At 49.3% G+C, this 11,353-nt stretch overlaps 1 protein-coding gene across 1 annotated transcript; it reads right to left on the reverse strand.

Moving 5' to 3' along the window:
* Positions 1 to 102: 102 nt before the first annotated feature.
* Positions 103 to 5,354, reverse strand: cdr2b (cerebellar degeneration-related protein 2b; the record flags this gene model as incomplete). The annotated part of the gene is made up of 7 exons (XM_080020879.1): positions 103 to 107; positions 418 to 949; positions 1,358 to 1,574; positions 2,782 to 2,919; positions 3,116 to 3,264; positions 4,806 to 4,918; positions 5,267 to 5,354. The coding sequence occupies 7 exons, from the start codon at positions 5,352 to 5,354 to the stop codon at positions 103 to 105; spliced, it is 1,242 nt and encodes a 413-aa protein (XP_079877005.1).
* Positions 5,355 to 11,353: the final 5,999 nt, after the last annotated feature.

Raw genomic sequence — 11,353 nt, forward strand, 5'->3', positions numbered from 1 at the left:
TGACTTAGTCGGGAGCTAATCCCCCCAAAAAAGACTTTGCTTCCTCCGGAGCCTACTTGGCCGTTTGTGGAACGGGGCTGTGCGAGCGAGGTAGAGCGAGGGTTAAACTGAGACGGCATCAGGCACAGAACGTCCACATCACCCTTATTCAGCCCTTAAGCCCTTTGGACGACACCCAGTAGTTAATTATAAGCAGGCTCCTGAACACTCCACTTATAAATATTAATAACAATAAAAATAACCACACACACACACACACACACACACACACACACACACACACACACACACACACAAACACACACAAACACACACTTTAAATCGAAAGTGCTCGATCGTTCCTCGTTCCGACGAGTTCACCGTGTGTTCCTGCGGGAATTGGTGCAGCGCCATTGGACCCGTGGGGGACCCCCCCACTGTTCCCCCTCAGGTCCTCCCTGGTTCGCTGGATGCAGGAGAAGATCTCCTTGAAAAGTGCCTTGTACTCGGGCTGGTGAAAGTCGCCCGCAAGCTCCGTCCGCGCGGCAGCAGCGGAGCCGGTCGGCGCCGGCGCCGTCTGGACGGCCTTGTGGCTCTGGCTCTCCTGCTCGCCGCCGGGCTCCGCCAGGCTGCAGCGCCGCAGCAGCGCGTCGTACTTGTCCTGCAGGGCGCTGTACTGCGCGTCCACCTCGTTGAGCAGCGAGATGCCGCGGTACTTCACCGCGTCGGAGCGCCGCAGGCACGAGCGCTCGTGGGCGTCCGGGGCTGCGTGCCCCGGCCGACGCTGGCACCTGGTCTCGTCTCCCATCCCTTCTCCTGCACTCTCTTCTTCTTCTTCTTCTTCGTCCTCCTCCTCCTCCACTGGTGGGGGGTCACGGCCGGTCCTTTGAGCTGCAGGTTTGGCTGAGGACACGACCCGCCACAGCTGACGCAGCTCCTCCGCCTCGCACTCCAGCTCATCGAGCCTGGCCTGCGAGGGGAACACGGCAGGGTCAGAAAACAGCGCAAAGGAAAGACGACGACCCTCCCACCGCTTGAGAAAGCTTATGAAATACAGACTTGGCCAAGCCTCTCGGCGCTAAAGTAACGATGGTGTCTTGATGCCTTGTCGTGGTGAGTTCCAATACGTGGTGTTGTACTAAGCTACGTTACTTCACACTTGAAGTAGCCCTTCTATATCAATATTGACTTGTCAGCCCAATATGACAAGTTGCGGCACGCTACAGTAAAGTGCAGTATGTCAAACTGGAATATATGAACAGCACATGGAAATAATATGCAACGGCAGCTCCGGTAGCACCAGCGGTTTATTGAAATACACTTTCCCCACCGCTGACTGTTTGTGGCAGTCAACAGTTCCTCGTCTGGGGACACTGACCCGGCAGCCCTCGGTGGCTCCCAGCTGCCGCTCCAGCGCCGCATTCTCGCCGGCGAGCAGGTCGGCGTCGCGCTCCGCCTCCTCCCGCCGGGCCCGCTCGGCCGCCAGCTTGGTCTGCAGCGAGCGGAGGGAGCGCTGCAGCGACGCCCGCTCCTCCTCGCGCCACGCGGGCTCCGCGGGGTCTTCCGGGGCCCCTGCGGGGGCGTGGTCGCCGGGCCTGCGGGGTGCGAGAGGGGCGGGACACGTGGATTTTCATCGTATGGCAGAGCTTGAGTTTGCGGTACTCCGGTTGTCTCCTATCAATGGAGAAGTTAATTACCAAAAAAAAAAAAAAAAAAAAAAAAGCTCTCAACCTGCTCAAAACGTCCTGAATGAGACGCTTGTGCACACATACACACCCACGGAAAGTTCTCTCTCTCTCTCTCTCTCCATCCAATTAGCCGAGCATGTGACCCGACTAAGAGAGAGAGAGAGAGAGAGAGAGAGAGAGAGACATCGAGCGAGCAAGGGATGCTCGTCAGAGCCAATTTAAAGAACTGACGCCGTGAGTTGGAAGCCACTTTGCGGAAGGGCCACTTTGGCGAAACAACTAATTTGTTATTTCTGAGGGCTGTGAAGCGAAAGGGCGTGGTGGGGCGGGGGTGGGAGGGAGGGGGGCGGTGGGAGCATTGGGATTAAAGTAGCGCGACAAACAAGATAAGGCGATGACAGAGGCAGAGGCAAAAAAACAACACACACACACACACACACACACACACACACACACACACACACACACACACACACACACACACACACACACACACACACACACACACACACACACACACACACACACACACCAGAAAAGTTGTCAGTGAAGCAGAGATTAGTATTAAGGTGAAGGATCGATACGACCCCCCACGCCACCCAAAAAACTATGAGCCGAGGCTTCCCGGTTCCAGGTGAGGTCGCTCGGAAACTGGCAAATCGGTCGTTCTTGTGGACACCACTTCCACGCTCTGATCCCATTAATATTAACAAGAGGGGCCTTAACTGGATTACATAACGGGCGAGAGAGAGAGAGAGAGAGAGAGAGAGAGAGAGAGAGAGAGAGAGAGATCAAGATAAGAGCAACCGCTTTGCACGAGCCCGGACTCGCTTGGGGACGTGGAGGGAGACGGGGGGAGGGCTTAGTAGTTTCGGGAGCGTCGCCCCGCGTCGGGTTATTAGACTTGAATCAATGCCAGGAGGGAGGATTACAGGAGCTGGAGTAGGACTCCCGCCAGGAGGATTTGGCGCCCTTCCTCTCGAGGTTAGATGAAGCCACTACGTCTTGAGCAGAATGCCAGGATGTGGAGCTGCGACGCGGCCATGCCCCCCCAGAAGAAAGTCCACCATCTTGACATGAAGACCGCCGGGATGTGGCGGCCCTCGCTCCTCACCTGCGCGTGTTCCGCAGCTCGCTCAGGCAGGACACGCTCCGAGTGCCGCGCGGCTGAGGGCGGCTGGTCTTCAGCTCCTCCACCTCCCGCTGCAGCTCCTCCACCTGGCTCTGCAGTGTCTCCGCCGTCTCCAGCAGCCTGGACGAGAGAGCAATCGGCCAACGGCAGTTTGAGCTGAGAAATGCGCGGGGGAGATGAGCCGATGCCCACAAACTGAGGTCTACCGTTAACACATTTATGTTCATTGTGTGATGAGTTACGATAACCAACCACCCAACCACCCATTCAACCACCCACTCAACCACCCCCCCTCCCCCACCACGCCCTCGCTCACCCCTGGATCTTCTGCTGGGCGGCCCGGTTGTCCAGGCCCAGGCGCTGGTTGTTCTGCTCCAGCTCTCTGGCCGACAAGTCCAGCTGCTCGTACACCTTGGTGTGCTGCTCATTCACCTGCCTGAGCAGCTCCACCTGCTTGGTCAGGTACTGGGGGGTGGAGGGGGGAGACGGGGGTTGGATGTATTGCAGATATGTATTTTTTGTAAGACATACTTCAGCTCCAGGAAAGCCCTCTGTCACATAATCCTGATCTGATCCCACAGGGAAAACTGCAGGAGCCCAGTTCCTTGTCCGGGCATTAGATCCCTGGTAGTTAGTTTGGCTTTGTGCAGTAAAGAGAACATTTTTGGTTGAAAATGTACCTTTAAAGTAATACAGTGGTACCTCGACTTACGACTGCATCTACTTACGACTAATCCAAGATACGACTAGCGATAGTCGCGAAATTTGTATCGACTTGCGACCGACTGCTCCAAGATACGAGCGTGGAAATTTGCAGTTGGCGCGTCTGCGGCCAGTCAGCAGTCAGTCAGCAGTCAGTCAGCAGTCAGTCAGCAGTCAGTCAGCAGTCAGTCAGCGGGCGACCTACATCGCGTGTGCATGTAGTTCGTGGCTTATCGATATTTTTTTCATATTTACTGTGTTTGTGCTGTGTATTTTGTTTATTTTCACCCTTCATGATTTCATAATTTATATGGGGAAAAATTGCTTCGACATACGACTGTTTTAACATACGACCGTTCTTATAGAACGAATTACAGTCGTAAGGCGAGGTACCACTGTACGTACTTTCTTCGTATTTTCAAGCAAAAATATTCAACACAAATGTAATTGAAAGGAGTATCATTTAGAAACCAATAGTCAAAACACTGGTATTGGAAAACCCCCAACAATGTGCAGGTGTAAATTGCACTGTTAAATGTTAAATAATTCAACAGCAAAACATATAGCATCCATCAATATGTGTTTGCAGCGTCCGACTTATTGTTTTAGTGAAGCTTGGAATCCTAAATGAATGCAGAAGGTTAAGAAACTCTTGAGGTCAAGTCCCTTGAATGAGTAACAGAGGGTGTTTGGAGCGCTGCACACAAGTTGAAGATCTGACTAAATTTCTCTCCCTCTCTCTGGGAGAAATTAGGCTTCGCACACAATGGTGCCAGATTAACAAAATTTCGCAAGAGTGTTTACCACCCCCCTCCTAGTTTTCCATCTTCAACCAGCTCAAAGTGCAGTTTATCTTATCAGCACAGAAAGCCAGAACAAGTTGAACCTTAAGATAAATGATTCGGCAGCTGAGTGGCAGCGTTAAAAAAAACAACACTAAACCCCAGACCTGCAAGTACAACACGGTGGGAATAAACCCTCACAAGTCTCGAGCCAGTAAGAAGCCACAAGCATTGACATATATTTAAAAAAAAAAGAACTAAAAAAACAGGTTCTGCATATATTACGCATATGATTGTCTCAGTTTGAGAGATTTGTTCAATGTCCTATCTGCTCCAATAGAGTGTGACAGGGAGTGTCATATAATCAGTCTTCATGGTTCCCTGACAGAAATCAAATATAACTATAGACCTTCTGGGGGTCAGCATCCTTTGAAGGCCACCAGAGTGATGAGTGATGAATGATAGAATGATGGAGGCAAAAGATTGACAGTTCCCAGACTGATGTGGTGTGTGTGCATATACCTCAATCTCCTGCAGCTGTTCCTGGTTGGTGGAGTACATCTGTTGTAGCCCTTGCTCCAGCTCCTTGTTGCGCTCCAGGAGAGACTTGCCCAGCTCTGCTGCCAAGTGCAGATCTGCAAGGCCACAAAGACACGGTGGTGAACTGGCCCCAGCCTCAGTCATCACTGGTCTACCTTTCATCTACCCTATGTATTTGGATGCAAATGCAATCTAAATGCATGCATGTGTCATATTAAGTCAAAATATACATGCATACAATATATATATATTCTGACATGCAGCAGCCATGTGCACTGTGCCGCATAAGGTGTGCAGCTGAAGTCCCTGCAAACACCTTTCCAGCATCCTCGAGGTGTTCTGCAGCCAGACAGCAGCTGGACACAATGTTTGGTTCACGCTACCACGGGAGAGATGCTGCACGGGAGAGGTCCGCAGGAGCGGGAGGGGCAAGGAGCATTTACCGTGTTCAAGGTCCTGCTTGGCGTACCAGGGCACCAGCTCCGCTTCCTTGACCTCGAATTCCTCCTCCACGATCATGTCGGTGAGCATCCTGGCTGCCGGCTGCTACACGAGGCTTCAAGTGTTTTGAAAAAAATAGAAATAAAAAAATAAAATAAAATAAAACGAGGAAGGAAGAAAAGAAAAGAGCACGTGGTGGCTCGCCGGTGTCCGACCTGCGCGCGGCTTGATCTGGTCTCCAGCGGCGGCTTGAGCGCTGACGAGACTGTTACGCCGATATGTGTGACCTGGTGAATTCGGCGTCGCTAGCCGCCCCCTAGGGGTCGGTAAAGACATTACAGCGTGTTTTAAATAATCCACGATAATAGACATGTTTTATTGTATATATACACAATAAAACAAATATATACAAATTTAAAAATTGCCTAACCCATATACATAACTCTATTCTCTTCTATTATGTACCCGCTCTTTGCATTATCATTTTGAGTCTTATTTTATTCTATTCACTAACCGCATTGCGTTTCAGGGATCAGTTAGTTGCTAGGTAGGAATTAGGTTAGCTGTTAATGTTCGGTTGAGCAACTATTGTGCATAATCTCCGGGTGCGTTGCAAAGACATTTCACTGCTTATATGTATGAAAGTGTGTATGAGCATGTGAAGAGCAAACCCCTTGAATCTTGAACCTCGAAAAAAAAATAAGAATTATATATGAAGATGTATACAAAACATATAACAAACAAACAAATGAACATATATGGTCACTCTCACTAATTATCAGTATATGATATATATACAATTGTACATATTTTAAATATAAAACATACAATAACCTGGACTTTGTTAAATAATAATAATAATAATAATAATAATAATAATAATAATAATAATAATAATAATAATAATAATAACCACATCCAAATGAAACCAACAGTTTATTTTCCAAAGCGTCGCGCTTCAGTGTCACGTGATTTGATCGGTCACATATTTCAGCGTCACACCCGTAGGCCCCACGCTTCTCCCTGATTGGCTCATCCGGCGGAAAGCGTAAAAAAAAAACGTTGTGCAAAAACGTTCATAATTGGGCTATGACAAATAATTGTTCTCACAATAAATAAATATTATTTACAAAAGAGACAATGTAAAGAAAAATACAGCATTCCTATTTACAGCTATTTCGCTTTTGGTTGACTGGGACTTGACGGATCTTTTTGTTGCAATTTTTGAAATTTCGAGCCTATGGACACCTGCATGCATATACTGTATGTGGTAATAATATTAAATTATTATTATTATTGTTATTATTATCATATTATCAATAATAATAAATAAATAACCGTAATAATAATTCTAATGTTATAAATTGAAATTCGATTAATTCCAATTACGTGAAAAACAAACAGACCCGTAAATGAATGTACAATAAATATTTCATCATGAAAAACAGCGGGATCATTGCAAATAATATATTAGAAATCCATCCCAACGTCATGAGATGTATTGTATATATATATATATATATATATATATATTTGTTTGTTTTGTTTTTATGTTCTAATCTCAAATGGACTTTGTTCCATTTTGAGATTACTCAAACATTAGTAAAACAGCGTCACCTGCTGTCTGAGTAGAACTTTCAAAGCTTTGAAATCTTAAAATATGTCGTTGCCTAACCTCTTAGAAACACAGGGCACATTAAACAAAATAGTATTTTATTGATAACTGATATATATATATATATATATATAAATATATATATTTCTTTTTCCCAAAGAATTTACATTGTTCCAGTTTAGTGAGATTTTCTGATATGAGCCCTCATGAGCTCAGGTCGACTGAACGCTGCGTCGCAGACTGAACATGTATGCGGCTTCTCTCCCGTGTGGGTCATCCTGTGTCTTTTCAGAATCCCTGCACTTTTGAAAGACTTGTCGCAGGTCAAGCATTGATAGGGCCTCTCCCCCGTGTGCATTCTCCTGTGAGCCGTGAGGTAGTAGGACTGAACGAAGCCCTTCCCGCAGTCCAGGCACTTGAACGGCCTCTCCCCGGTGTGATAGCGCACGTGTATCTTCAGCTCCGACGCCGACCTGAAACTGTTGCCGCACTCGTTGCACAAAAAGGGCCTCTCCTGCGTGTGGGTCAGGTCGTGTCTGGTCAGCGAGCTGGTGCTGCGGAACAGCTTGCCGCAGTGCGGGCATGGATACCGCACGCCCCTGTGGAGCTTGGCCACGTGGAGGTCCAAGCTCCTCTTCAGGGCGTAGGCCTTCCCGCAGTGTTCGCAGGAGAAACGCTTCTCTTCGAGGCTGCTATGGCAACACAGCCGGTGGATCCTCAGGCCGGCGTTGGACTTGCAGCCCTTCCCGCAGTCCCAACACAGGAACGGCGCCTCCTTGGTGTGAGTTCTCTCGTGGAGCCTGAGCACGGACGCGTAGCCGAACGCTTTCGGGCACTCGGGGCATTTGAACGGCAGGTCGCCAGTGTGGACCCTCTCGTGCCTGATCAGGCCTTTTAAGTCGGAGTAGATCCGCTCGCAAAACGCGCACGCGAAGGGCCCGCTGAAGCCGTGCGCGTCTGCGTAGTGCCGGTTGAGCTCCGAGAAGCCATTGAAACTGTCCTCGCAGATGGTGCACGACCGAGGCCTGTGCATCAGACTGTGGGCTTTGAGTCTCCCCATTTCTGGGAACGACCTATTGCACTCCGCACAAAAGAGAGCGCCGTCAGCTAGCGGGCTTTTCCCTGGTGCCTCATTGAACTTCGAACCCTCCCTGCATTTGTTTACCGTGGAGTTTTTGTCCCCCTGAGTGGCAGACTCCGCCTCTCCGGAATGAATTGGCTTTCTTTTGCACGCCGTCACCATGTGTCTGTTAAAGGCACTTTTGGACTTGAAATTTACCTCACAGCTGGGACAGACGTGGAAGGCCATACCTGACCGGCTCAGAGGTCGGTCTTTACGTGTACAGCCGTCGCTCTCCTCCGGTGCTGTGCGTGTGATGCGTTTTGCGCTGCTTCCGGCGGTCCGCGATCCCCGGAATCTCTTCCTTTTTTCCTCCTCGCCGTCGTCACCTTCGCCACCCCGTACTGGGGAGCATTCACATATTTCCGGACGCCTCATCGCGGTCATTACTTCCTCGAGGAGCGATGGGCTCTGAGAGTTTGTGTCATCACGGCGCTCCGCGGCTCCTCCGGGGACCTCCCCCGAGCGAGGAATCTGATTTGGATTTGTGAGGCGGGTCTTTTCGTCCATCCTCTCACGGTCGCCGCAACAATAAGGTCCGGGGGCTGTGACTGCGGTTTGGGTCTTCTCACGGCCGCTCCGCTCCAAAGGCCGAGCTCTGGGGCGGCCACAAACATCACACTGTTCAGGGTTTTGAGTTGTTTCATCCTCAGGCCTTTTCGATAAATATATTTCTTTTCTACACACGTTTAACTTGTGTCGCTTTAGGTCGTATTGGAACTGGAAGTGTTTTTGGCACCACGGGCACTGGAACGGTCGCTCTCCCGTGTGGGTCCGCTGATGCCGCCTCATGTCCGACGCACGACTGTACGTCTTGCCACACGTCGGACACGTCTTACTGGATAATGAGCCGTCGTGGGTTCTAGCCTCGTTTTTTGCCGCGCTCATTAAACAGCGTTTCGCCCTCAGACCTCGGTTTTTCCTAAACGGCCTCAGCACTTGCACCGCTGGTGTGTGAAGATGGGGCAGCACCTCAACGTAAGTGCCGACGTCTTTGATTTCCTCCTCGGTAGGTCCGCTTGTATTGGTCTTTGCACCCTCTTTTTTCAAACCCATTTCAACACCAGGGAAGCTCTGAACCTCCTGGGTAGAATCAACATCACCCACAAACCCTTTATTTGCTTCCCCGGTAGATCCGGGAACATCGTCAGCAGAGGTCTTGTTTACAGCGAGGGCAATTGCCTCGGTTGGTATTTCAACATTATAACCGACTCGGACGTCGACGGCACGGGATTCTAAATCCACATTGATTCCATTTGAATACTCTGTGTCCTGCAAATTGCGAGGACATCCATCCCGGACTCTTTCGTCAGGATTAATGTCGACTATTAAATGCTGAGTCGCCAAACAGTTTGCGTCTGTCTTTCTCCTCTGGTCAATCCTTGCGCTTGGATCCTCTGTGCCTTGTCCGAAAGCTGCTGTCTTCAAGTTCGGTCCTTGAATGACTCTGAATGCATCTATGCAATCAGTAACATCGGCATCTAGTATTGTCTTCTCCTGCTCTCTCAAAAAGGTTTCCAAAGGTTGTAGCAAAAGAGCTGTGGAAGGGCCGTCTGCGAGAGTCGAAGTATCTGAAACACCAAGATACAGCCAATAAACCACCGATGGACAGGGGTTCAGCCTATTCAGCTGTAACAGTGTTGATGAAACACATCTGAACTCCGTAAATTCAAAACCTGTATTTTAGAGCCTCCCTTTGTAAAAAAATAAATAAAATGACATCAATGCTTCTGAATACCTATGTCGTGTAGTTGAATTCGACCTTTCTGATATTCCAGGAGACATTTTATTTCGTGGGGGCGAGGCAGGGACTCCGCGCACGCTGCCAGAGCCGGCGGGGCACTGCTGAGCATGCAGGCGACCTGGTTCGTGAGAAGGACAAAGGAAGCGCAGCGTCAGCACACCAATGCCAGGCAAAACACCTCTGTATCATGCGAGCGACGCCGCGGCGCACACGTCAACCTGTTGGAGGTCCGGCACGGGCAGCAAGATCTCAAGCCGTGACAGGAATTCCGTCACGAGGACCTCGACGGCTTTGTTGTGGTCGGGGCCAAATGTCAAAGGGAAAACGTTCTGAAAATTGACCAACTCATTTGTGTCAACGGGGGGTTAAACAGAATTTCGACAGAATAGGTAAGACGGATCTTGAATTTAAATTTAAAAAAACCCAAACTCACTCACCTCGTAAAAGCGCCGCCTCTCATCCCGGTCTTTGATAAGTGTTCGGACAAGTCTCAGGGTGTTCGATGCAGACGCTGCATCCGCTACGGTGCCTCCCTGCAATCACACTCATCTTATTAGTATAGATCCTGTGTGTCAACCTCAAGGCCCAATGACCCGCCTCCGTTCAACAGACAGTTTACCGATGGAGCGAGTAACTTCGGGTAAAGGACTAAAAGCGGACCGCACCTCTTGGTTCAACAGCGACGACAGAGTCACTATCCTGTCCAGGTGCGGCCGTATGGCCACCAGGTCGTTCGTCTGCTCAGAGCGACACAGCTCGAGTATCAGCTGAAACCACAGTAAACACGGCATGGAAGTCACACAATCTGAGTTTGCATCTCTGGTGCCCTCAGACACTGTAGGCGCCGACTTTATATTTTGGAAGGCCCTCAGGCTCGCAGGGGTTTCCATTCAATACCTGTGTTCGAAGGTTAATACACAGCAACGTCCTCCGTTTGGGATTAAGAAGCTCGGGGACAATATCAGTCATGGTGGTGATGAGGTCATCCAGCAGCCCGTAATGGGCCACCACCTTCTGCCGCACAGTCTGCCAAATCGCTGCGGAGATCAGCCGAAGTGGGGGGACCAAGATGCGCAGACAGTCAAAGGGGAGAGGGGGGTCTGGGAAAGAGCAGAGGTGGAAGAAGGACTCAGACGTGTACATAAGTAACAGTACAAACACCCGGACACAAAATGACCCTATTACATGTGAAAGTAGCACATTGACATGTTCACCAAAGGAAATACAGGACTGTATACATGTGGAATAAAATAAAGTATACACACGTGGTTTGAGAATGAATGTCCTTAAAATCTAAATCAGAATTTATTTCTGCGTTGTGAAACATAATTGAATTTAAAGAAAGATGAATGTGTTATGATAATATAAGTGGCAGTGAATGTCAGTGGGAAGCTGTTCGTGTGGTGAAAGGGGGAGAAGTTAGTTCGTGACACCTATAACTATAACAGCTATAGCAGCTTATTATCATTGAATAAAACTACGTACGGCTAAACGATAGAGAGCTGTGAACACAACTACGACTTCTTAGATACGCGCTCCCTCTCCAAAAGCATCAAAGCATACGGAGAAGTGTGGCAGCGACATTTAATGCGATCCCTCCTGAGCCTAGC

The sequence above is a fragment of the Zeus faber genome (genome assembly GCF_960531495.2).
Source record: "Zeus faber genome assembly, chromosome: 20".
NCBI lineage: Eukaryota > Metazoa > Chordata > Actinopteri > Zeiformes > Zeidae > Zeus > Zeus faber.